The 27,100-nt window shown below is 35.9% G+C and overlaps 8 protein-coding genes across 8 annotated transcripts; 4 read left to right on the forward strand and 4 right to left on the reverse strand.

Annotated features, from left to right (window-relative positions):
- Positions 1-127: 127 nt before the first annotated feature.
- On the reverse strand, positions 128-2,268 carry EAF02_002634 (uncharacterized protein; the record flags this gene model as incomplete). Its single annotated transcript, XM_038898682.1, has 2 exons — positions 128-780; positions 840-2,268. 2 exons carry the CDS (start codon positions 2,266-2,268, stop codon positions 128-130), a joined length of 2,082 nt encoding a protein of 693 aa, XP_038760970.1.
- An 885-nt stretch (positions 2,269-3,153) lies between these two features.
- On the forward strand, positions 3,154-3,664 carry EAF02_002635 (uncharacterized protein; the record flags this gene model as incomplete). The annotated part of the gene is made up of 2 exons (XM_038898683.1): positions 3,154-3,319; positions 3,375-3,664. 2 exons carry the CDS (start codon positions 3,154-3,156, stop codon positions 3,662-3,664), a joined length of 456 nt encoding a protein of 151 aa, XP_038760971.1.
- Positions 3,665-11,387: 7,723 nt separating this feature from the next.
- On the reverse strand, positions 11,388-12,058 carry EAF02_002636 (uncharacterized protein; the record flags this gene model as incomplete). The annotated part of the gene is given in 5 exon segments (XM_038898684.1): positions 11,388-11,465; positions 11,536-11,667; positions 11,704-11,790; positions 11,846-11,958; positions 11,974-12,058. 5 exon segments carry the CDS (start codon positions 12,056-12,058, stop codon positions 11,388-11,390), a joined length of 495 nt encoding a protein of 164 aa, XP_038760972.1.
- A 2,460-nt stretch (positions 12,059-14,518) lies between these two features.
- On the reverse strand, positions 14,519-15,538 carry EAF02_002637 (uncharacterized protein; the record flags this gene model as incomplete). The annotated part of the gene is made up of 2 exons (XM_038898685.1): positions 14,519-15,089; positions 15,165-15,538. The coding sequence occupies 2 exons, from the start codon at positions 15,536-15,538 to the stop codon at positions 14,519-14,521; spliced, it is 945 nt and encodes a 314-aa protein (XP_038760973.1).
- A 349-nt stretch (positions 15,539-15,887) lies between these two features.
- Positions 15,888-17,798, reverse strand: EAF02_002638 (uncharacterized protein). Its single transcript, XM_038898686.1, has 2 exons — positions 17,276-17,798; positions 15,888-17,214 (listed from the first exon to the last, which is right to left on the reverse strand). Exons 1-2 carry the CDS (start codon positions 17,499-17,501, stop codon positions 16,082-16,084), a joined length of 1,359 nt encoding a protein of 452 aa, XP_038760974.1. The 5' UTR covers positions 17,502-17,798; the 3' UTR covers positions 15,888-16,081.
- Positions 17,799-17,990: 192 nt separating this feature from the next.
- Positions 17,991-20,005, forward strand: EAF02_002639 (uncharacterized protein). Its single transcript, XM_038898687.1, has 2 exons — positions 17,991-18,461; positions 18,517-20,005. The coding sequence occupies exons 1-2, from the start codon at positions 18,081-18,083 to the stop codon at positions 19,684-19,686; spliced, it is 1,551 nt and encodes a 516-aa protein (XP_038760975.1). The 5' UTR covers positions 17,991-18,080; the 3' UTR covers positions 19,687-20,005.
- A 650-nt stretch (positions 20,006-20,655) lies between these two features.
- EAF02_002640 (uncharacterized protein) lies at positions 20,656-21,540 on the forward strand (the record flags this gene model as incomplete). Its single annotated transcript, XM_038898688.1, has 1 exon — positions 20,656-21,540. The coding sequence occupies one exon, from the start codon at positions 20,656-20,658 to the stop codon at positions 21,538-21,540; it is 885 nt and encodes a 294-aa protein (XP_038760976.1).
- Positions 21,541-22,574: 1,034 nt separating this feature from the next.
- On the forward strand, positions 22,575-22,781 carry EAF02_002641 (uncharacterized protein; the record flags this gene model as incomplete). Its single annotated transcript, XM_038898689.1, has 1 exon — positions 22,575-22,781. The coding sequence occupies one exon, from the start codon at positions 22,575-22,577 to the stop codon at positions 22,779-22,781; it is 207 nt and encodes a 68-aa protein (XP_038760977.1).
- Positions 22,782-27,100: the final 4,319 nt, after the last annotated feature.

The raw sequence follows: 27,100 nt of genomic DNA on the forward strand, positions 1-27,100 counted from the left end.
GCTTTACGCGTTTTTTAATTTTTTTACTAAAGTTAGTGAACCGATTTTCCTGATCTGATTCAAACTCTTTGTTTGCTAATAGCGTTTATACAAAAGACGAAAATAAGATTCAAATTTCGTAATTGCTTTACAACTTCTCAAACTCTGTCGTTCCTTCATAAGGCTGAAGATAATTGTCTTCTAGCCACCCGTGTTCACCCTCCACAACTCCAAAGTTAAACGCAACGCGACTCTTACTACTTCGATTCGCCTCGCTCTTATGCATCAAATTACCATGCATCAATATCAAGGTCCCTGCTTTCACCTCCAACTTCTTATATTCAAACTCCCCCTTTTCATTCTTCTTTGGTAGAGTCGAATCATCTACCCCCTCAATATCCGCATAAACCGGCTTTTCCAAATCAGTAAATACCGGCTGTCCATTTCCATTAGTGATACAACGCCTTGTAATCGGCTCTACACGATGACTACCCGGCGCGACCGCCAAACACCCATTCTCCGTCGAGCAATCTTCAAGCGCATACCAGAAAGTCGTGCAACTCGATGGGTTTGTGAAACCCGAACAGCCATCTTGATGAGGAATCACGCGCGCGCCGACCTCGGCGGCTTTCACGATAATCAAACTTTGGTATATGCAAGGGTCTTTGTAGCCGAGGGATCTGGCGAGTGTGGAGTGGAAGGGACTGAGGATGGCTTTTCGGAATGGGGGCATGACGCGGTGGATTCCGCAGCCGATACGTTGGATACGTTTTAGGGGTTCGACGTCGGGATTGAAGCCGTCTTGATGGAGAATTCAAGGTTAGTATTATGTGGCAATGACTAGGGTATGTGTAACTTACGTTCACTCAATGTAGCGAGTGCTCGGCCCACAGGACTCACGTAGGATTTTTGTCCCGCGAAATAGGCATGTTTTTGTACTCTATCGCCACCGCCAGCAAGTACTTGCGCTGCTTCATGCACGGTCTTAAGCAAATGATTTTTTTGGCTTTCTGATAGTGTATCTGGAATGACGAGATATCCATTTTCTCTCCAAAACTGCAGTTGCTCGTCGCTCAAATTACCATTCTTGGCCTCGTTAAGAGCAACGTGGGGCGTGGATTGTAAATTGGCAGCGGTGACTTGCGCTCTGTCAAGTGTTCCATTTGCAAAACTCCCTTTGGTACCATTCGAAGCGATGGCTACTGGAATTGAACGTCCTTGAAGCATCGCCAGTATCTGAGCTTTTTGAGCTTGAGAGTTGACCTTTAACATGACGGGGATGCTATTGGCCTCGTCATTTCCAGGCGAGTGTAACTCTAGCAGTTGAGTCTTCATCTCTAAAACATCGGGAATAGATTCTGTAATAGTATCTTTAGAGGGATGCAGCTCTAATAAGCGGGTTTTGGACTCCAAAACGTTGGAGATAGCTTCGGTGATAGTATCACTGGGGTCCAAGGTATCGGCAATCGCTTTATTCATAGCTTCTGTGGCCTTGTTGCCGTTGTTCTGGTTCTCATTTGCAAGAAGCATCGTTAAAAGGAGGGGACCATCACCACCCTCACTGACGAATTGATCAGTGTTGTTCGATGCAGATAAGAGTGAACCGTCTTCACCACTGGTCTCGATGGATGCATCATTGATATCTGTATTGTTGCCCACAGGAGGTCTTAGCTCAAGAGCAACACCTCTAGGATTCAAAGTATCGGAAATTGCGTTGTTCTCTTTTGGGTCGGGATTCTGGTTAGGGTTGTTATTGTTGTTTTGATTATTTAACAACAGTGCGAATAGAAGTGGTCCATCTTCACCACTAGTTTCGACGGATACATCATTGATATCTGCATCATTGTTCACTGGAAACTTTAACTCAAGAGCAACACTTCTAGGATCCAAAGTATCGGAAATTTCGTTGTTCTCTTTTAGATTGGGATTCTGGTTAGGGTGGACGTTATTGTTGTTTTGATTATTTAACAACAGTGCGAATAGAAGTGGTCCATCCTCGCCATCGATAGTGGATGAATCGTTGTCAATGTCTCCTTCATCGTCATTTACAGTAGAGCTCAACTCGAGAGCATAGTAGTCGGGGCTCAAGGTGTCAGAAACGGGATTCCCTGAAGCGGCTTGAGCCCTGGCCGATGCATTGTTGTTGTTGTTTCCCATCAGCAACATTAAGAGAAGTGGTCCATCTACGCCCTCCTCCTTTGTGAAGGGTTGACTCGTGGCAATCGCTTCTTTCTCGGCGCTTTGAGCGGTCAACTCATCGAGAGGAGTATCTATCTTCAGAACTGTCATGACGGATTGTTAGCGTGGAAAGAGAATCGAAATAGACGTGTTTGTATTTCACTCGATTTTTTAAAGTTGTGAGGGGGGTGAATTTACATACTGCGTTTCAACCCCTCTCCTCTTATTTGCCCCGCAGTAGCACTGTCGAAAATCGCAAGGGTCATAAACTTTGCCCCACGTCAATCACAGATTTCACTCAGCCTCTGGAGGATATACTGAATGAAGAAGGTGATACAGATCGATTTAAGCATGAATCTTGGAACAATACGCTTGGCCAGCCGATCGGATGCGTCGCCTAACACGACCATCTTCCAGTGTCCAATTATGATCACATATGAGATGTTATCATTGCAGATTATAATTGCCTCAACCCCACCAAAATTGTTGTTCAGCTGGATTATCAATCGCAAGGATTAAACGGAGTTGTACTGCATTTGAAAACTCTGAATCTGATTTGTGTTATCACCTACGCTTGGCTATGCTCGTCTGATCGCCATCGTCAACTTTCCAATCAACTGTAATCAGAATGAACGAAGAATTGAAGGAAACAAGAAAAGCGGGGTATAAAGGTGGGATACGGATGAAAAGCCTCAGTTCCGAAAGATACTCAATGGGTAGGGATAGAGGTGGGACGGTCATGGAATTAACACCCCTCTTTCGCAATCAGCAATCGAGTAAGCCCCAGGAACTTAGCATTAATACCCCTTCTTCGCAAATCTCAATTGATCGAAACCAAGGTGAAAAATCGTGAACCCATCCGTATTGGATCTATTTTTTTGAATCGGTTCAGCCACTTTTGTACATTTCACTCTTTTTCTCACTCCTTCGGCAACAGATTCAAGACTTCTTGGGTGCTCTCACGATAGTGACTCTCAACTCAAACGAAGTAGAAAAATGTCCCCTCACAACAAGCACCCCCTCCACGTACAGCACAAGAAGCATGGCGATCATGACCATATCATGAAACGCATGGATGCATACATCAAAGCATACAAGAAAGGAGACACCGAAGCCATCATGAAATACTACCATCCGACCAACTTTGTCTACTCAGATTTCAGTCTGTTTTCCCATTCCCTATCTTTCGAACCTCACTAAAATACCTCTCCCCTTAGGCACACCCAACAATCAACTCATGGGTCTCTCGGAAGTCGCGTCACACTATTCCCACACCTTCTCCGACTTCTACGACCTCACAATAACCACTGCCTCCGTACATGGACACAAAGACTTCACAGCCTGGGAGTGGGAAATCACATGCAGACCAGCGCTATCCCCAGAGACAGGCGAGCGACTGCCAAAAGAAAAGACAGAACTGAAAAAATTGGTGGGCTGTACGTTGATGTGGTGGGAAGATGATTTGATTGTCAGAAATCATGACTATGTGCAGGTGAAGGATATTTAGGAAGGGGTTGATAAGAGGCAAATTGAAGTATCCTTGAAGAAGAATTGGTATGCGCGTAGCGGCAAATATCATGTATGTAGTTAAGTTTTGTGTTCAGTGTTTAACGCGATCGCCGTGCAGAAATGCCGGATGCGGGAATGATGTTACCTTGGGATTGGCTTTGTGAAATTTTACGGTACTCGGATGTACACGCGGGCGGCTGTTATGACTTATGCAATGAACATATTAAATAATGAAACATTTGATCAACACTTGTTACACGAAAACTGTTTGAAATGACTACCTGTCTATCCTACAGACCCCCCTTTATCACATTCTAAGGTTCTATGAACCGTAAAATAAACAGTTTGAGGAATAAGAGTATATAAGAATTCTCGGGACTATATTCAAATTTTCGATAAGCATATTTATCAAACACATACCGCACCTGTGTGTAATATTCTTGGAGAATTCAAGGCTTGAAGAAGAAGAGCAAGCATAAAAACTCTCTGAAATAGCTTCGAGTTCACTAATGATATCCCTTTTCACAATTACTTGAAGTGTCGACGGACTTGCAAAGCAACTTTTCAGAAAACATGTTTCCCTTGGAACCAAATTATATATTCAAAGTGGTTCTGAATTGCCATCACAAATCAACATAAATCATTGCCCTCGCCGCGTATCAATACAATGATTCTCCTCTGCTCATCTCAAATCCAATTCCCGTTCATGAGTTTCATTTCTTCGATTCTCCATTGTAAGATCCTCTTTTTCTCTAAGCATTCTACTCTTAACCTTTAACCTCCCATCGAATCATCCCATCCACACACAACAAATTTCGAAGGAAACTTTTTCTTCGAAATACAACCCTTTCGCGATCGATTTAGATTATAGTTATTAAACCAAATTGATTACAATTACCTCCAAGTGATTCTAACTAATAGTTGTTGTAATACTATCGTCGGCATTCCAAACACAAAACATACACAAAAATTCGCGTAAAATTTTCACCTCAAATTATCAAAATAAGAATAAAATCCTCAATATAAATTGTCTCAATAATCCATCAACACTTAGGGATATAGCTATAATGAAGGCTTCTTCTAAAGCCTTTATTATACCAAACACTTATTCTATTATTATTCTAGATATTCTAATACCTTCAAGTCTTCCTCTGCCTTTTGAAAACCCTCAATTCGAAATCTCTAGCTCTATTCTACCAACCAATCAGTCAACCAGTTCTAAAAAAAGAGTTAAAGAGTTCAATCTATTTAATAATCCCTTCATTACTCAAAATACAATTAATACTATTTATATATTCAATTAGAATAAGAAACGGTGCCTTACAAAATCTTTTAATAATCAGAACAAACAATCTAGAATACAAAACAAAGTAATTATATTAAAGGAAGCAATTCTAAAAGCAAGAGATTTTATAATTCTAGTCTCAACTTTTTCTCAATTATATAATAAATAATCGAAGCTATTAGATCTCCTAAAGATTTTTAGAAAATATATCGAAAAAGGAAAGCTCACTATAATCTTCAATATTATCACATCTCAAATCACTCACCTTAAATCAGCTATATGGAAAATCGAATCCCAAGCTAAAATACTAGTCAAAAATCCAATCCCAATTACTATAATATTAATTAAATCAACTTTTATAATTATAATAAAAGAAAAAGAATGAAATCTAATCAGTAAAGAAAAAGCTATTAAGCCTATTTTAATAAACAAAAAGATTGAAATCACTCAAAGATATCTAATCCTAATTAAACCAGAAATCTCAAACTCTACTTCCTTTTCCTTCTTAATTATTCGAAATAAAATAAACGAAGTCTTTCAAAAGAGTGGAATTAAAGAGCCAATTATTATAACAACTACTTTATTCTTTAATAACAATATTATTATTATAGTAAACAATCCCTTTATATTATAATTCCTTTTAGAAAAAAAAACTATTTAGAATAATATTATTAAATTCGAAAGGATTCAAAAGAATCAAGAATGGCATAAAGTTATTATCCACAAAATTCTAATAAGAGAATTCTCAGAACCAAAAGGAATGGATTTTATTTTAAAGGAAATCAAAACCTTTAATCCAGATTTCAAACCAATCGAAACCCCCTTCTAGCTTATACTAGCTTCCAAAAGAGCTTATTAATGAGAAGGAACTATAGTTATTACTTTTACTACAAAATCAGAAGTAGAATTAGTTATTCGAAAGCGACTATATATTACTGAAAGTAATACAAGAATAGAAAACTTCTATAAATCGAAACCAACTATATAATACCAAAAATGTTAAGGGTTTAAATATCAAGATACTTATTGTAGAAAAAACCCTTCTTATAGTTTATATAGAGATAAGCATATCACATTAATACATTTGTATATGGTATATAATATTAGAGGAAAGTTCTGTTAACACTTAGCAGCAAAATGCTCGAACTGCTAAGGAAACCATATAGCAAATTTAAAAACATATAAAATCTATCAAACTATTCAACAAAAATCAAACAATATTTATTAATGAATTACATTAATATTCAAATCATTTAAATAAATCTTAATCAGAGTTTACAAGCTATAAAGAATATTCTATAGCTTGTAATAGAACTCAATATCGATCTTATTATTATTCAAAAATCTTGGATTATCAAAAATGGAAATGATTATTCAAATACAAGATCGATTATATACTCTAATTTCATATAAACACTTCTGAGATTCGATTCTAAATATTGATTACAAACATTATTATATATTTCAAAAACCCTTCAATTCATAATCAATCTTTTTCCCGATTTTCCAAGAGATCCTGATATTCAGATCTTCGATTGTTGAAATGAAAATAAAACCTTCCAAATAGTTAATATTTACAATAAAACTGATCAAACTAAAGAAAAGGGCTTTATAATTGAAAGATGCTTATATAATTCAATAATTATATAAAAAATCATTTTTTTAAATAACTTTAATTCTCATTACCTATAATGGAATCCTTTTTTGGAAAAGAATAAAAACACTAATTAATTAACCGAATAGTTTGAAGATCAGAATCTTATTTTTCTTAATAAGCCTAGTTTCAATACCTTTTATTGTATTAATCTCCTCAATCCAAATATTATTGATCTTACATTAGCCTCAAAAGGAATCGCCTTTCAAATCCAAAACTAACAAATACTTTCAGATACAGAATCCGATTATATAGGAATATTATTCGAGCTAAAGGGAAAAGAAGCAAGCCCTCTTAATACAACATTGCTAGCTAGATACAATACAAAGCTAGCTAATTGGAATAAATTCGAATCGATATTGAAATCAGAATTATTATATTCCTCTATTCTCTTTATTCTGGTATTAACAATTTCATCTAAAAAGAATTCGCTAAACAATTTAAAAGAAAAAAATAATTATTCTAATCTAGATCAAGCAGCAAGCAAACTTACAAGAATTATCCAAAAAGCTACTGAAAATTCCATATCTAAAGCTTTATCAATTAGAAAAGTAAAGCTATAATGAACCCCCGAATTAATAGATCTTCGAAAAGAGCTAGGAAAAGTAAAACAATTAATTAAATTGGATCTGGAGAACTCAAACCTCAAAGAAGAATATCGAATTACTAGAAATAAGTATTTTCAGGCTATTAAAACAGCTAAAAAGAATCATTAAAATGAATTCCTAGAAAAAGAGAATATACAAATAATATTCAAAGCAATAGCTTATACAAAGAATTATCAAAACCAAAGGATACCGGACATTTCAACAAAAAGCTTTTTTGAAGGAAAATGTTTTGCTTTTAGATTAACTTTATTTCTATCTCCTTTTATTATTCCAAAACCATAATGAGAAGAATACAAGCAATTCAAGAAATGAGAATAACCTAGTTTTTTACAAATCGAATTAAATAATACTTGTTCAGTCAAAATCCAAAAAAAAATCTCTAGCTTAGATAAAATCATTTAGAAAATTATTATAAAAGTATATAAAGCAATTCTATGGATCTTTTTCAATCTATTCAGCAATCTAATCAATTTAGAATACTATTCACAATATTGAAAATAAGCTATTGAAGCGATTCTAAAGAAACCTTCAAAATCCGATTACTCAGTTTCAAAAGTATATAGAGTCATTATATTTCTAAACTATTTTGAAAAGATTAGCGAAAAGATTTTAGCTTAAAGATTAGATTATTTAACAAAAACTATTAATTTATTATATAAGAGTCAAATTGGAGACTGATAAAAGAAATCAGCAATTAATACAGTCTTTCTTTTAATCACCGAAATCGAAAGAAACAAGTAAATTTATAAAAAGATCTTAATTCTATTTATAGATATAAAGAAAGCCTTCGATCATATTTCAAGAAATCGATTACTAGATATTTATAAGAAATTGAAACTATTAATGAATCTTATCTCCTGGATAGCCTCTTTTCTATAACAAAAATAGCTAAAACTTTCTTTCAATAATCAAATCGAATCCTTTAAGCCTATTTCGATTAGAATATTATAAGATAATCCAATTTCTCCAATCTTTTTCCTAATATATATTAGAGAATTATTCTTTTCAAAATCGATTAAATTTCTTTTCTATATTGATAACATTGCTTTAATTACAAACTTATTTTTATAGAAAAAGAATATTAGATTTTTTGAAAAAGCTATAAAGCAAATCTACAAATTCAATTCGAAAAGTATAATTCAATTCGATTTAGTAAAGACAGAATTAATATACTTCTCAATATCCAAGCTAACCAAAAACTTCCCAATTATATTATCCAATTCGGATATTATTAAACCTCAATCTTTAATTAGATGGTTAGGTATATGATTTGATTCAAATCTCAAATTCAATCAATATATTAATATCCGAATTATATAAGCAAAAGAAGTCTTTTATTGAATAACTCGATTAGTAAATATTGAAAAAGACCTGAGTCCTAAAGCTTTTTGATAGTTATATATAGCTTGTGTAACTAATATAGCTAATTACAAATTAGTAATTTGATAAAGAGAATAAGTTTACTTCAAGGATAAAATATAAGCTCTTTAAAATCTAGCTTTCTGAAAGATATTAGGAGTTTTCAAAACTATTCCAATTCTTTTAATAGAAATCGAATCGGGATTAAAATTAGCAAATATCCGATTAAACTCAAATATCAAGCAATATACTTTTCGATTAACAAAACTCTTACCCAAATATCCAATCAATATCGAAAAAACTACTCTAGCATATCAATACGCTAATCGAGAAGCAATCAATACTCCTCAAAGAAAGCTATACAAACTAATTCAACTCAATAGAATTAGGGAATCAATTGATAAAAAATTTGATTCATTCTTTTTTGAAAAGATTATTCATTTTCATTTTCTTTTATAGAAAAAGGAAATCCTTTTCAAAATTAATATTAATCAGGTTTCAAAAGAAAATACAGTAATACTTCACAATATTATTCTTAAACACAAAGATTAAAATACTATTTATATTTATATAGATACCTTTTTCATTAAAAGGGAATAGATATTAGTATAAGGATAGTATTAATATAATTGAATAATCAGATTTCATATCAAGAATAAGTTAATATTGAAAGCAATCAACTAATTTATAATGGAGAGCTATATAGAGTTACCTAAGCCATTGAATATATTAGCTTAATCGTTAATAGTAAAAAAGAAGTTTAAGGTTTATTCAGATAATCAAGCAGGCCTTTTTCAATTGAAAACACCCTCAGACTATCCAGGCCAAGCATACCAAATTCGAGTAATCAAAGCAGCCGAAGCCATTATAGCTAAAGGATCTGAAATATCCTTGAATTGGATATCAGAGCATATATTAGTTAAAGGAAACAAGCTAGCAGATAAGCTAGCAAAGAGATTACTATAATACAATCCATTCGAATAAAACCAGTTTTGAATTGTTAGAAATAATAATCAAAGAATTCTCTTTCGATCAATGGAGTTCAACTTTTAATCAATATAAACTCAAATCCAATTAATCAGCATTAACCTATTCAAAACTATTTCTATAGAAAATCGGATCGAAAATTAAGCTATCAATTGGAACCAGTCGAAATACTACTAATGTATTTTTTAATTGAAATTAGGTTATGGATATATTAAATCATATCTATATTGATTCAATCACTCTAATAATAAATATATATACAGTAATATTGAAACACTACAACACCTCCTGATTAGCTGTTCTATATACAAAACAGAAAGAAAAGAGATACTCCAGAATATACTATTATCGAAAATCACTATACAATTCCTATTGTATATCAAAATAGGTATCGAATTAGCTATCAAATTTATCAATATCACCAAAATCGCTACAAGGATATAGCATCTAGCAAGGATTCTTGAACAAGAAGTAATAGAGGAAAAAATAATAATGGAAAAAGAAAAAGAAGAAAAGAATAAAGAAGAAGCAATTGAGGAAATAAGAGGGAGGCTTGATCTTCTCACAATTTCTGATTGTTAGAATTTTCTTATTATATACAATGCATATAATAAGCAGGCACTATTCCCCAGTATTTGTTTTCACTTTTCTAATAAGATTATAATCAATATTGTAAATCAAAAAGTTATTTATTAGGCCTATTGGGCCTAGCCGTCCTATATAGTCTTAGACTGAAGGTGGACGTAAATTCAATCAATCAATCAATCAATCAATCAATCATCCCATCCCATCCCCATCCCCCAGAATGTCAAAAGCGCCACGTTCATCCCAGTAACTTCAAACCAAAGCAGCCAGCTCATCCCCAAAACCACACCCCCATTTGCCAAGCAAAACGGCATCCTCTCTCCCAGTTCCCTATCCATCCCCATCCCCAACTCTCATAAACCTCTCACAACTCATACACCAAATCAACGACGCTGCAACAAAAACCAACTCAACACTCACCACAACAAAACAAAACAAACCATCAACGCCTCCTTCAACCCCCCTTATCCAATCACAACAATCCCAACCACCAGAACAACCACCATACATCTCGTAGTCAATCTTCTCCGAAACGGCGACATCTGCCAATCCATCACTCCTTCGCAAATAAGTTGTCCCGCCATCGTCGCCCCGATACCTGCACCCACCCGCTGAACAACAATCCAACTGTGAAGATCCTTCCCGCGACTTATCCGATAGTTTCGACAAAAAAATGATACATAACTTGTAAATCCGCATCTTCACTATCTTTGGATAAACTAGCTGCTGCGACCATTAGACCTGCTAAATTAATGAAATTCGCTACCACGAAAGAGTAATGCATAATTCGGCAATGTTATAGGACATGCGTGATTTAATTGCCGAGAGTGGGTCTATAGGTTATAATTGCAAAGCGAGAGGAAGATATACGAGTTTCGTGATACTTTTCGTTTTTATGATCAGATTCACGCATTCGGGCTTAAACGAGACCGGGCTCGAGATACATTGTATGGGGCATGAGGATTCCGCCTAGGATGACGCGGAATTGGAAGATTCTGGTTATATTAGATTAGGAAGATGTGAAGAATATAGAAGGAGTACTTACTTACCCATGACCTATGAATATTGTTTGGAATGGAGAAAGAAGACATTTGAAGACTTGGCCAGCGAGCGCTGTGATGAACGAAAATTCTATGCAGAATGTGATGAGAGTAGCAATTAAGAATATAAAGGTAACATTTCGAAGAATCGTAAATGTCGTACAAAGTCATCTGGTCTGTAGAACAACACGAAAAAAAGAGTATCAAAGACAAATATCACGCATAGATATCAGAGTAATCTCAGAGATGAGTAAATTAAGTGCAATAGCCATACCAATCCCCTACATTCAAGATAAGATATCTATGTTCAAAAAGCAGAAGAGATCTAACACTTATCCAACAACCTCATACAACTACACACTCCACAAGAATCCACAATGCGATATTGACCCAAAGATAAAAATGAGCTCTATGTATCTGCGCTAGGTCCATACCAGTTACATCCCGAATTTGTCGAGAGTTTCTTTTCGCGTTAGTAAATATCTACCTTTAATATTCTATTTGCTAGGAAAAACTCACCAGTAAGAATACAGCTGCGGGATTAGAAAATACCACTGCACAGAGTAATTTATACTCAAATAATGCTCTGGCTGTCAAATCTGACTGCTATTCATTAGGATTAATATATGCTACACTAATGGTAGCACCAAGATAGATGAACTTGGTAGATTTTCATAATGATATTGCTACTTGTTGCACATCCATATGTTAGACGAAGAGAGTTTCGCGACGAATCTAGAATTAAGGAAGGATCTTGAGGCTCACCATCAACTACTACCTACATTGCACTAAACTTCATCTGATTCGAATACTTCGACTCGAGATTGTTGTTTGTAGGTTCTGCTAAAGAATTGTGAGTTCCAGGTTGATCCATGTTTGATTATTCGAGGACTACTCAGAAGAAGTGATTTTCCATATATCCTCTGGAAATACGAGAGTCATATTTCAAGTTTGTACAATCCCATATGAAAATGTAAAGTCTCTCCAGAGACTTCATCAAGCGCAGTTATGTTCTATTATCTGATCTGATGACTGGATATCACTGGATTCACATTACCAAAATAATATATGGTAAGACGACATTACCGAGCTTGTTAGCTTCAGCTCACATTCTACCGTCTCGAGCCGCTCTCCTTTTCTATGCCACCTCGTCGAATATGTGAACATGTATTGGTCATTCATCACTAGATAAACGCTACACGGTACAACTTTCAGCATCCAACTTCCTTCCCTGCGACATAAAAAATGTAAAAATGAACTGTACCGTTTCTTCACGTAGAAGTAAAGCCTCCTGAGTACCCACACTGTAATCTAACGCCAACGGTCTATCCTCTATCAACAAAATAGTAATAGGGCTTGAACCACCCCATCTCCATTCCATACCTACCGAAAGCTACAGATTCAGAACATCAGATTGAAGATCCCATTTCCACCATCAGCAATCCACCATCAGCAATCCAGCGATCAAAACCTCCAAATACAAGCCCGCCAATGACCAGCCCATCTATAATCTATGCCCCACGAATACAACCCCGCAAAGTATTGCACCAGATCCTCAGACAAGCCAGATCGAAAACGAAAACCCCTATGCTATTTTTCGAGCGTCCAAATCACCCGCGAGAAATGAAAGTCCCGCGTAGAATATGGAGAGAAAGATGTTTGAAATACTCGTATCCGCTATGATGGAAAATTCCTTATTTTTCATTCTGGATCGAATCGCGACGAGTTTTTCAGGGAGTGTCATTACAGTGGGAAGAATGAATGTTTCAAGAACCTAGGAGAGAGAGGAAGCGAAGTTGCTAATAATGTAATATAATGAGATAGAATATATGCTGAGAGGAAAGCGCGGGTAGACCAAGGATGAGGTGTATATAATGAGACATCCTGCGTTAAAACTTGAAAGTAGCTAGGATTATTTGAACCAATTTCTTCGTTATCTACTTCCGCAGACTTTCGGGGTGAGTGGGTGGGGGATTTGCATAGTCATCGGACGTTTGTGATATAAATATAGCTCGTAATCTAGTGCCACCTGAACGCATGGGAAATATGACTTTATAAATGCGCTTTCGATAAAGTAAGGTTACCTCTCATATAAAGAAGTATCACTGCAATTTTCTGAATTATCTTCTGGCGTGGATATAATGCCCCTATATATTGCTTATGTTATAGAGATAGTAGATCCCAAAAGTAGCGATAAGTATTGCTCTCACTCACTATTCTATTCCGTGATTCAAGACAAGGAGAAATATTGAGAAGAGGAAAGTAATAATGCCAAGAATGGTAGTATAAATCCTTGAGCTCTTATCAAACGTGAAAGAAAGAAGCTGGAGAAAAAGTCAGACCAGACCCAGAAAAAAGCATCTAGGATATTCGAGATAGATGAGATGATCCGATGATATTGCCCATTGCAAGTGAAGATTGATGTTGAGAGATGGCTGCGATGGCTACGATGAGCTATTCTTGTCGGGTTTCTAATACTATCATCGACATGAATATTTTCACTTGCTTGTTCCCATTCCACACCAGACGTGAGCAACGCAATGTTAATCAACGTGGGTGACACATTCAATCGAGCTGCTATGAGAGCAGTATTGCCAATGAATTTGTTGCCGCCAAATTCGAGGACAAGAGGCCACTGATGAATGCTGCAATATTGAAAGCAATATCATTTAGTTCTACCATAGGTATTTATAGATGTTCAGATATGAGTTGTATTTTTGAAGAAGCAAGTGTGAAGTTAGGAAATCCGGGAGAGAGGATGACATTCACCTGTGAATATTTCTCCACAGGATATATAACAAACGAGAATTATGATGTGTGAATCTGGTTCGAGGATAGATCCACGTTCGTATTTAGAGCTATCACTTGAAAAGAGAGGAGAATAGTTTGATGAGACTCAAGAAAACGTTGAAGTAAAATAGGTGTAGTCAGATCTTGTGGAACAACGTACCACATACAGGGAGTCATACAAGTCCCCTAAGGGGTGAGAGGCATATCAATGTAGTATTCTATGTTATGCGGTAAAATATGTATGACCTCACTTACCCGGATATTGAGATGAGCAAATAAATAAACTCCGATTCTCTCAATACCCTGCGCCGCCAAAGAACAAAATGAACCTCTATCATCAACCTCATAAAAAGACGGATTGTATTCATACAGTCAAGGAAGCTCCATCATTATAGAAACCATTGCAATAATGTTAAGTATCCAATGCTTAAATCCAAACTTCCTTTGCGTGAAATCCTAATTTGGAGACGAGAGCTTATCGAAACCTGACATTGCTAGCCAACTTTCCCTCTAAAGATCATCTCCCACAAAACGTTTCCTCACCTCAAACGCCCGCTTTAGCAGCAGGAATGTCCAAACTCCAATCAATAACTGCATCTTCCCCGTGATGCTCAGTTAACCACTCATTCGTCTTCTTAAAATGCCCACAATCAAACCATCCCCTACTCGCACTCAAGGGACTAGGATGCACACTCATCAAAACACAATGTTTCTTTCTATCCACTTTCGCAACTCTTTTTCCTGCAGGACTTCCCCACGCCAAGAATACCACTCCTTTATTTCTCTTCAGAGCAACTGTATCGATAACTTTTTGAGTAAATCTTTCCCAGCCGTGGTTTGCATGGGAATTGGCTTGGTGAGCTCGGACTGTAAGACATGTGTTGATGAGAAGGACTCCGCGATCTGCCCAGGGAGTAAGGAGACCACCATTATTTGGAGGAGGTTTAAAGTCTGGATAATCTTTTGCGAGGGCCTTAAAAATGTTCTTGAGTGAAGGTGGAGCCGGTGTAGGAGCGCGGACGGAGAAACAGAGACCATGAGCTTGATTAAAGTTATGGTATGGATCTTGGCCGATTATTACTGCTTTAACAGTGTTAAAAGGTGTATGCCTTGACCTATTCATTGTTTTGATTAGCTGTTTGTTGCTTGAGTGCCATTGAACGATTGAATGAAGGCAAGAATGTAAATACCAAGAGTATACATCCTCCATCGGTGGAAATATCTTATCCTTTCCCTCCAATTCCTTCTTCAAAAACTTCTTTAATTCCAGAAACTCTTTTCCTACAATCTCATCTTTTAATACCGCCAACCAGCTCTCATGTAGAGTTTCAATCTCCAATTTCAACAAATCTTTCTGTTCTTCTGTCAATGTAGCCATCCATTTTTCCTTGTTGAATTTGAATGCTGCTGGCGCCGGTGCAGCAGAATCTGTAGAGCTACCGGTTCCTTTGGTAGTTGAGGAGACAGTTTTTGGTGGTCCGAAGAACGAAGTAATTGATCCGTTTGCTTTAGGTTTTTTGGCGTCGTTGGTAGGATTTGTGGTTGCTTTGCGTTTGAGAGACATGATGGGAATTGGAGAAAACGGTCGATGACGAAAAAGGAGTAGTGTAGACACTCTGATAGAGGTAAGAAGTAAATAAAGGTTCGTTTGAATGGAATATATGAAGGACAAAGTCAGCTCTATAGAATCTGGAATGTTGAGAAAGTTTGAATTTCCCAAATCTATGATGCAAGTTTCGCGTCAGAGCACCTTGAGACGCGTAAAGTTGCTTTACTGGGGTACGCGGTATCAGCGCTCTCAGAGCCAAACGAAAGTCTGGGGTAAACACGGGTCGGGATCGGGTCGTAGTCTTCACTCATTATTCTCTCAATCATTCTTACACTCAAATCATGAATTGATATTGCTTCTTGCTCTTCGGTTTTCAAACTGTGGGTATATTAATCTCGCTCAAGTTATCTTAGTTTCTAGGATCTCTAAAACTATACAAAATTCCGGATACCTGCTCAAAATCGCTATGCTTCTAAACGCTTGGTATTACAATTCCGTGTTCCTTTTATGCGCCAAACCATCCTTCCATCCGTCCAGAAGAGGGGAGAATTCATCTCATCACTCGGTTCCTCGCTTTAATTCCGCTTTCTCATTCACACTCCTGAATGCTCTCTTCCCTACTTCATAACAACTGATCATAATTGCACATGCTGGAGCAACCTTGAGAGTCCTGGCGACCCATCCTTTCCATAAACCTCCGAGTCCTTCTTCTTTGAAGATGTGCATAAGAAACCTTGGCATGGATTGTTCTTCAGGTGCTAAAATCTTTTCAACTCCAGCAGGTGTTTTCCCTGGTTCCTGGAAGATTTGTTGACGTGTCTTTCCAACATCGAAAGGCATAGTCAAAATAGAAGCAACTGCTCCAGATGACGCCCCAGCAATAAAACTATCCAGGAATGTCGCCGAGTGATTTTCTCGACTTTGTGATCTGGTACGTATTTGACCTCTAGAAGTATTCCGATCATATGTTCTCCCACGACCCCGCTCTCGTGCATCTGTCAAAGCCCCTCTTATGGATTCATAGCCCCACCAGTAAATTCCAGAAAATGGAACATCCCTCCAAAGTGTTAAAGTTAATCCTCGCCACAAAGATGTATAGCCGTGAAGTGAAACCATTTCGCCGACACTCTTCACAGTTTCCGAAAAATGTGTTCCTCCAGTTGCTTGACTAGCTTGCATTCTCGTTCTAAACATTTCGATCGGGCTGACAACTGCAGCGGCTATAGTCCTGGCGGATGCGCCAGCAGCAAGAGGGGCATAATTGTCATTGAACATTCGATTTATAGGACTTTGGTTGTTGAATCGTAACCAGTCGTATCCCGTAAAGTAGATTATGTTCGAAGGAACTGTCATGAGCAAAGTAGGTGACAATCCTCGCCATAAAGTTGTGACCCCTTCGTTCCGCGCAATCTTTCTCATCCCGTCGAAAGTTGAATTGAAGGTTTTTTTTTGTGTTTCTTCAACGGCACATCCAACACCCTCCATTGCGCTTATTCTGGGCGCAGCCATGCAACCATCGCTCGTTGTGCCGCTGGTGAAGAAAACTTCTCGACAACATGCTGTTATTCCTAGATTTGGTGGTAATGTACCGAAAGTTTGAGGGGAGGCCAGAGCAGCTTTTCGAATCGCTGTCAAAGGAGACTGGGAAGGTTGTGACTGTAGACGGACTCTAACAACATCTAAAGGAGTAACTACAGTAGAAGTGTTAGTTGAAACTTGTTATAGATTTCAAATGCTGGGTGGCGTGCGTACCTAATAATGACGTTAATAGACTTCCAGACATTGCCGAGATCATCTTTTGAGATGCCGTGATCTCAATATCGACATCATCGTTATCGCCTGTCATGGCTACAGTTCCTGATTCTCCAGGTATTGGATCATCTCCGTGTATTCTGTCATGTCCTAAATGTTTGGATTCAAAAGTTGTTGGGATTCGGTCCCCCACAGATGAAGGGCGACTATCCCAAAGGCCGGACATAAAAGATTTTGTTTGAGTGGAATGACGTCGAATTGACGAGTAATCTTGAGCAATTGCGACGTGAGAGTTTTCTAAGAGGATTGAAGAAGAAAATCGATTATTCACGTTAACGTTGTTGAATCATGTATGGTTGTTGTATTTGTATAACTTCAAAGAGAGAGGAATAATGGCTTAAATTCGACTGATCATCATGATGTAAATGGAATACCTAATGAGTAGTTCATTTTTCTCATTATAAGCAACTGGTAGAACGGTGGAATTGAATAGACCGAAAACTTAATTCCTCCCGCCTTCGATCTGAGAGTTCTCCACTGATCAAAGAAAAAATTGGGAGCGATAACGGATCTTGCGGCGATAAGAGGGGTGGTAATTATGTCAGCGGCGATAAGAGGGGTGGTAATTATGTCAGCGGCGATAGATGGCGTCGCGTCAGACCGAGTAATTATTACTAGGTACCTACTACGTATTTACTTTATCTCATACTAATATATGGTGAATAGCAAGATCTTTCCCTAGTACCTATCTATCTCACTCACTCTCTCCAAAATATCATACACCGATCATTCTAAATTGTACAATATGGAAGACTCGAATCCCGAATTGGAAACATTCCGCAAGCAATGGCAGGAAGAAGTGACTAGACGGTCAAATGTTACCCAGGCACATCCTCCAACCCAAGCGGCTGGGCCATCTAACGTACCACAAAGAGCTCCACGGACCAAACATGTTCATGAGAATACTAAACCTGGAGATGAGGATATCGTTGAGCCTCAAACAGTACACTTTGACGGACCAAGTGGCGCCGTTGGGGCAGGAGAAGAAGATGAATTCTATCCATACGGTAAGAAGAATGGCAATAGTGAGCCCCAATCAGCTTTGGAACACTATGAAAAAGCGGTAGAGAGGGAAGGTCAAGGTAGCTTAGGAGACAGTCTTGATCTCTACCGCAAAGCATTTCGAGTAAGTTTGGTTCCAAATAAATTAAACCTACAAGACTCTTGCTGATTATCATAAGCTTGATGATCAAGTTGATCGAAAATATAAGAACAAACATTTCCCACCATCTGCCTTCCCACCGAAACCCACAAACACAAATCCATCCAATGCATCTGCCACAGTGCCCAATACCGCACACCACTCACCAGATGGGCCCCCACAGACTATTAAACAATTGATCGAAAGTTTTTCGGATTTATCAATTGAACCATCGCCACCCGAAATTGAAGGGACACCGGCTCCTCCATGTCCAATTGCAGATGTACCTGATGAAATCCTATTACAAATATTCAAAGAAGTAGCAATTAGGGATGTGGCTGACCTTGCACGAATCACACAAGTATGCAAACGCATGGCATATCTTGTAGCGACGGGAGAACAAATCTGGAAAAGGATATGTCTTGGCTCAGAATTCGGATTCGAAGCAATGCATTATCAATGGCAAACAGAAGTCACAGGAGAGCTTCTTGAAGTCGAGCCTCAATTACTTTTGCCCTCGGAAGACTCAGGTGAAGAGTCTGTTCCATCAATGCCTCTCAGTGACGATACCATCACCCATTCCCTACTCCAATCAACTTATTCTTTATCCTGGAAACAAATGTTTCGCTTACGTCCCCGCATTCGTTTCAATGGCTGCTATATAAGCACCGTGAACTATATTCGACCTGGGCAAGCCTCCCCTTCAGCGGTAGCTTGGAATTCTCCAGTCCATATTGTTACCTATTACCGCTACCTTCGTTTCTATCGCGATGGCACATTAATCTCTCTTTTGACCACCACCGAACCTAGCGATGTCGTTCACCATTTGACGAAAGAACTTCTTGAATATCACAGGAGAAATCAATCTTCTCATCTCCCTTCTTCTGTCATGAGCGACGCTCGTCGTGGACGTTGGCGCCTATCCTCTATCAATGATCCTCCTTCGCTAGATATAGATGCTGAACCCTCTTCTAAAGTTGGAGGATCAGAGGGTACGTTATATGTGGAAACAGAAGGAGTTCATGAAAAATATTTCTATAGAATGGAATTGAAGATGACTAGTGCAGGGAAAACAGTCAAAAATAACAAATTGGCTTGGAATGGATTCTGGAATTACAACCGCCTAACGGATGACTGGGGAGAGTTCACATTGAGGAACGATAAAGCTTTCTTTTGGAGTAGAGTAAAGAGTTATGGAATGGGCGCATGACGCATTGAAGATATTGAACGCAGTTTTCATGATTTTTAGAGGAGCGAGTTTGGATAATACCGGTAGAAAGACTATGATTAGATGTTACGGTCAGCATCGGAATGAGTATCAACTCACAACAAGATGCCGATATCACGATATGACATGATCTCGACGAGTAATGATTATGGTACTGGAATTGAACAGAAGAGAACATCCATAGATGTACAGAAACAGAAAATAGAAAACGATGTCAAGCAGGTGATTATTCATATTGAGTTTTGTCCTTCATAACACATAGATTTATGCCAAGCAAGCTTGCATATTCAGAAAGTAAGATTACAATGCGCATAGGTACATATTTAATAAGTATTAGATGTTGAACACCAGTACCAATTAATGATCAATCCTCAAAACCTTACATAAACCAATTCTGTAACTTAACGGTTTAACCCCATCTCATCTCCACAAGTGAAGTTTCTCCATCAAATAACCCAAACCCAAACTCTAGAACAATGGATATCGTGTCTCGAACGTGCCTCGTGCTTACTCTCACTCGCTTTATTTAATGATTTCTCCGAATCATCGCCGGATAAAGGAATCACGTGTCGCTATGACTACAAACTTCCCCAAAGACCCACTAATGGTAGTGAGCATAAAAGTGGTCAAAAAGAGTCATCGGCTTTGAGAAAGATTGAATGTATTTTAATGGCGAGCAGGTTGTCTACTAAGTCGACATTATTGTTGAATACTAAATCTGTACACTCAATCCGATCCATTTGCTCCGCTCGCGAAGTCATCTCCCAAGCAAGGGTCTTCTCCCTTTCCTCCACCACAACCGAGCCTTTAAAAAATTTCAATCCTCCACAACATCGCCATCTGGCCTCAATCTTCAAACTCTCTCAACTCCGAACCCAACCTTCTGTTCGAAATTTCTCAAGCTCTCCACGTTCATCTTTCGCAAAGGCTTCCGCGAAGAAATCAGTCAAGATGGTTAAAGCAGATGAATACATCCTGACTCTTTCCTGTCCCGATCGTCCAGGTATCGTCCACGCAGTCACGGGATTCCTCTCCCAGCACAATCTCAACATTGTTGATTCGCAACAATATGGAGATCCGACTTCCCTCCGTTTCTTCATGAGAGTGCATTTTGGTCCTCCTGCATCATCCACCTCGGACGGCTCAGCCACGAAACTGAGTCTCGAGGAATTAAAGAGTGCTTTCGAAACCATCGCTCAGGAAATGAGTATGGATTTCCAACTCTCATCTCTGGCTACCAAACCTCGCGTCCTCATCATGGTTTCGAAAATCGGTCATTGTCTTAATGATTTACTTTTCCGTCAGAGTATCCAACAATTGGGTATCGAAGTCCCCCTCATCGTATCCAATCATCCGGATTTCGAACCCCTGGCCAATACCTACAAGATTCCCTTCCATCATCTCCCTGTTAGTGCTGCGACCAAAGCCGAGCAGGAGGGCAAAATCTTGGAATTGGTCAAGGAGCACAATATCGATTTGATTGTCCTGGCGAGATACATGCAGGTTTTGAGTCCTACGCTCTGCACGGCGATGAGCGGGAAAATTATCAATATCCATCATTCTTTCCTGCCGTCGTTCAAGGGCGCGAAACCATATCATCAGGCGTATGATCGCGGTGTGAAGATTATTGGGGCCACGGCACATTTCGTCACGAGCGATTTGGATGAGGGCCCGATTATTGAGCAGAATGTGGTGAGGGTGGGTCATGGATTGAGTCCCAAGGAGTTGACGGTCGAGGGAAGTAATGTGGAGAGTAATGTTTGGGCGACGGCGGTGAAGTGGGTTACAGAGAGAAGGGTTTTGTTAAATGGTCATAAGACGGTGGTTTTTAATTAGATGGGGGGTTGTGAGAGGGGGTGATGGGAGGGCTATTCCGTGGAGGGGATGTATATATGATATGCTATAACATGATAGGAATATGTAGGTAGGAGAAAGAAGGAAGGAATAAAAGTTTATTTGTTGCATACTTTATAAAACTAAGATGTCATTCATAGGTATGGTCCACTCTGAAGTCAAAGTTATACATTATTATGTATTCTTCATCTCCTCTCTCATCTCGTCTCTCATCTCCTCTCTCATCTCCTCTCTCATCTCCTCTCTCATCTCCTCTCTCATCTCCTCTCTCATCTCCTCTCTCATCTCCTCTCTCATCTCCTCTCTCATCTCCTCTCTCAATCTCATCCCATCCCCTTCTCTTTACCTCAAACTACCTAGGTAGGTACCTAGCAAAACACCACAATCACATCCTATCATTTCTTGTTATGTTAAATATTGGATCTGATGTTGGCTGGTTTATACTGTGAGTACTAGGTATTGTGTATTGTGTTGTGGTGTTGTGATTGTATTATGGTGTTGTGGTGTTGTAATTATTGTTATTGTAGTGTTATTGTGGTGTTGTAGTTTTGTGGGGTTGGAATTGGAATTGAAAGAAGAGAGGTGAGGTGAGGTGGGTGTTTGGAGGGGATATGATGTGTTTAGAGGAGATATATTTGGAGGAGATATAGAGATATAGAGATGAGAGTATTCAGTATTCAGAATTTTTCCTTTAATTTTTTATCGTTTGTCTTTTACTGTTTATCTTTCGTGTGTGAACAAGGGTATTCACTTCAAAGGAATGACTTCAATACAATAGCTACTGTATCAAAGGTATTAGGCGAATGCGAAAGAGACTAGCTCTTTCAGTAGTGCCTATATAAGGCCTACTATTCTCCCACTTAGCTAGCTCTTTGGATTGAATACAAATAGACATTTAGGGGCCTACTGATAGTGGGAACCACGTCTTCCGTATCTCTCTCGAACCAAACATTTCGTACATATAAGTCGGAGGAGAAAATTTATAGGATATTTAAGAATAGATTTTCTTTAAGTATATGTTTAATGAAGAGGAAGAGGAAGAGGAAGAGGAGAAGGAGAAGGAGAAGGAGAAGGAGAAGGAGAAGGAGAAGGAGAAGGAGAAGGAGAAGGAGAAGGAGAAGGAGAAGGAGAAGGAGAAGGAGAAGGAGAAGGAGAAGGAGAAGGAGAAGGAGAAGGAGAAGGAGAAGGAGAAGGAGAAGGAGATATGGTATTGGGAGGGGTAATGAGTGTATAGATAAGTGTATAGATGAGTATATAGATGAGTGTATAGATGAGTATATAGATGAGTGTATAAATGAGTGTATAGATGAGTGTATATATATATATGTATATCTACATATATGTCACGGCGCCAACTACATGATCTGTAGTTGCCTTCATGCCTCAATATAGCATACTAGTGTACCCTACTTTCTATAAGTAGAGCTTCACTTTTCTATAGCTTTTCTATCCTTATAATACAATATAAGTCTTTATCTATATCTTGATAATTTATATTATCTTCAAATAAGCTATTACAGTTTTATTTCTTATTTTATTTCCAAAGCCCTATCAATATCTTATTTCGATTATACCGATCACACTCACTATTGATTCATTATATACCCTGTTATTGATATTTTGAATCTCAAAAAGTGCTGAAGATAAATAAACAAATATTTGCATCAGAAGTATCTGTATCTAGCTTACCTTTACAGTTTCTTTTCTTAAATCATATTCTTAATTCTATTAAAGCTGATATCTTTTCTTTTATAGATCTATTCAATAATCCAAATACTATATACTTTGTTATTGCTCAAACTGTATTTGAATTGATTGAATCGATTACAGGCTTATTATAAGCTTAAGCTATTGCTATTTAGGCTTAAGCTATTGATGCTTAATTAAAGATTATTGAATTGAAAGATATAATTGAGATATTGAAGATTGTTATTTACAATAATTCACAAGCTTTATTTTGTTATAAGTATCTTGCTGTTTCCGAAAAGTTTAATGGTAATAAGTAAGATATTGTAAAGCATTAAGATTAATATATGATTTTTTATAGTGTAGTTAATTACTACTTGACTATAGATTATGAAAATAAATCAAAGTTTCAGAAAATCATATTTCTTGCTAATCTACTTTCTGGCTCTATTTATACAAATAATCAGATACATTTTGATATAATTATAGACAATATATATAATTCTAATCTTTAGCCCTTTAAATAATATATTATAATAAATATCTAATATAAATTAAATAAGTAATACTAGATTCTAGATCTTTTATATAAAGTTTCCATAAATTATAATAAATATAAAATGAAGAAGATTTTATTTGATAATTTTATTATCAAATTCAAACAATTTGTTATTAAATACAAGAAGATTATTGAATAATAAATTGCTAATCTTAAACTCAAAGTTTTATAAAAACTAATCGATACTTTAATTAATTGTTTTAATAAACTTTCTACCGCTAATATCAATATATAAATAATCTGATAGCAAGATATTTATAATAATTTAAAGGAGAAGATTTATTTTAATAATTAATACAAAAATCAAGATATTAACTTTAATAATCAGAAAAAACTCAATGAAAAAAAACCTATTATTATTATTGTAATATCTACCACCTGATTTCTTTGGAGATTCTATATAATTAGATACTGCTTGTTAAGGCTAGTGATTCTTATTATATTATAATAAAGAATAATATTTAGATCTTAGCCTTTATTTTTATTACAAAAAGCTTAGTCATATCAAATTCAATTATAAAGAAAAGTAATATAACAATATAAAATATAATACTAATTCAGGAATTATATAATACTCTAATCGTCCTCTTGCCACAAACCAACATGCTCCGAATATCCATTGTTTTCCTGTTATTAATTACTATTACAATTCTGAACCCTATTATAATGCTTATAGCCCTATTTACTAAAATATATTCCTATTTACTAATCGTTTTCCAATTATTACAGTATTATTTCGATATACCTTTCCAATTCTCACTAATAGCAAAGATCTGGGCAAATTTGTTGAAGGCTTTGTATATTCAAATAATAGCGGAAATTCAATTTCCCAGCTAAATATATTAAAAGACTAATCTCGATTTATAATTACAAATTGAGATTCTTTATAGAAAGTTTGTCTTTATGGATTAAGAGATCGGTTATATCTAGAGATCCTTTATATCTTAGAATAATGAATAACAAATCTTTTAAAATCTCAATGGAAATTTTCCTTACACCTAATATGATTATTCTATTTATTAGCTTAATAGATAGTGGAGCTATGGGATATAGATTTATAAATAGAATCCTTATATCCAAGCTGATATCTCTATATATCCCCTCTCTACTATCTATAACCTATTATTTATAGATAAAAGGACTTCTGATATTCTATCTCAATATGTATTGTTAGATTTATAGATTAATAATTATAAAGAAATTGGTTTATTCTATATTACTAATCTTTTTAACACAGACCCTATAATCCTCGGTCTTCTATAGCTTTAGTGCCATAACCCTATCATTAATTAGGCAATAATAATTCTTAAATTCACATTCACATACTACTCTAGATATTGCTGTTTAGTTAACTTTACTACAACTGTTATCCCTGATTATAATGATATATCAATCTCAATAGATATAGCGCTTAATCTAATACTATGTATATTTATTAGGAAGTCTATTTTGAAATCTACTTCGAAGAAATCTACCTCAACCCTATATCATACTTTTGCTAAAAAAGTTATTAACAAAAATCTCCAGACTTCCTTCTTTTTATTTTAAGATTAATTGATATTTTGGAATACAATTCTTCAACTTTAATTATAAAGAGGAATACTGATAGAAATCTTTATAATATAGATCCTATTAATCTAATACTATTCGACTCAAATTACTATTACACTCACCAAATCAACAGAAAAACAGAGACCTATGCCAAGATGATATCAAATCGGCTAATTCTGAAATTGGTCTTAGTGTAGATTATTGTAGGCTTTAGGATATACAAAAGACTATCACGAAACCAAAACGTTTTATCCCTATTGAACCCTCTATCACTACAAAAACCCTCTAAGGAATCGATTAACACTTTACAAAATATCCGATAGAAAATGAACAATATAAAGTTCCTTATAGTTAATAGCTTTATTCAATTCTATAAAGATTAGAAAGCTTATATCACAAAAGTAATCTGGAATAAATTAGATAAAGCTTACGAGTTATATTGTATAATAACAAATAATTCTATTCAACTATATCACAATATTATAAAAAGCAATATCAAGAAGTTTATAAAAAAGATTGATCAATCTATATCATCTATAATAAAGATTCAGAATAAGCTATCACTCTAGCTTTACAATCTGTTTATTGGATTCTTATCCTTTTTTGTTAACAAGCTCTCATTACAATATTCTTGAAATTATAAGATCGAGATTATATTAGATAAAGAGTTTCTATATAATAAAGGTCACTCAATATCCTCAGTTAAACTTCAAGTTGTTTGCAAATAGCTTGATAATAATTTAAATAAAGAATTTATCTGTAAATCCCGTTTCTAATTGATTATCTCACTTCTTTTAGCTATAAAGCCTGGAGAGGGTATTCGAATTTGTTAGAACTATTATGAATTAAATAATATTACTATTAAGAATTATTATTTATTATTATTAATTAAAGAAACTCTTAATACTTTATATTATACTAAAGTTTATATCAAATTAGATATCATCACTATATTCAATAAATTATGAATTGCAAAAGGTTATAAATAGAAAACTGTTTTTATAATTTATTTTGGCTTATTCGAATTCCTAATAATACTTTTCGGCCTTTGCAATATTCCTATCTTGTTTTAGAACTATATTAATTATATTCTTTTTGATTTCCTGGATAAGAATTATACAGCATATCTAGATGATATCTTGATTTACTCTAAGAATATTATAGATTATTGAAAACAAATTCATAAAATCGTTTAGAGATTTATTAATATTAAATTACAAATTAATATTAATAAATATAAGTTCGAAATAAGAAGAACGAAATATCTCGATTTAATTATTACTTCTAATAATATTAAGATGAATTCTAATAAAATTAAAATTATCCTCGAATAAAAGTTGTTAACTAAGCTAAAAGATCTTTAATGCTTTTTAGAGTTCGCTAACTTCTATTGATATTTTATTCACAACTTTTCTAAAATTATAGAATCTTTAAATCATTTATTGAAAAAAGAGAATATATAGAATTGAACTATTAATTAAAAGAATACCTTTGAAAACCTAAAGCATACCTTTATCTTTACTTCAGTCCTTGTAATATTTGATTATTACTATTATATAGTTATCGAGATAAATGCTTTTGATTGGGCTACAGGCAAAGTACTCTTTTAATATAATGATAAAGGCCGACTATATCTAGTTATATATTTCTTCTCAAAACATAATATTATTGAATATAACTACAAGATTTATAATAAGGAACTACTAATTATTATTAAGTTCTTAAAAAAATAAAAACCTGAACTAT

Source organism: Botrytis sinoallii (genome assembly GCF_014898435.1).
Source record: "Botrytis sinoallii strain Bc 23 chromosome Unknown BSIN_004, whole genome shotgun sequence".
Lineage (NCBI taxonomy): Eukaryota > Fungi > Ascomycota > Leotiomycetes > Helotiales > Sclerotiniaceae > Botrytis > Botrytis sinoallii.

Coding starts and splice junctions, on each gene's coding strand:
- EAF02_002639 (XM_038898687.1), top strand. CDS start 18,081: ATGGAAGACTCGAATCCCGAATTGGAAACATTCCGCAAGCAATGGCAG. Junction 18,462..18,516: donor TCTACCGCAAAGCATTTCGA/GTAAGTTTGGTT, acceptor GATTATCATAAG/CTTGATGATCAAGTTGATCG.
- EAF02_002638 (XM_038898686.1), bottom strand. CDS start 17,501: ATGTCCGGCCTTTGGGATAGTCGCCCTTCATCTGTGGGGGACCGAATC. Junction 17,215..17,275: donor TCTATTAACGTCATTATTAG/GTACGCACGCCA, acceptor CTTCTACTGTAG/TTACTCCTTTAGATGTTGTT.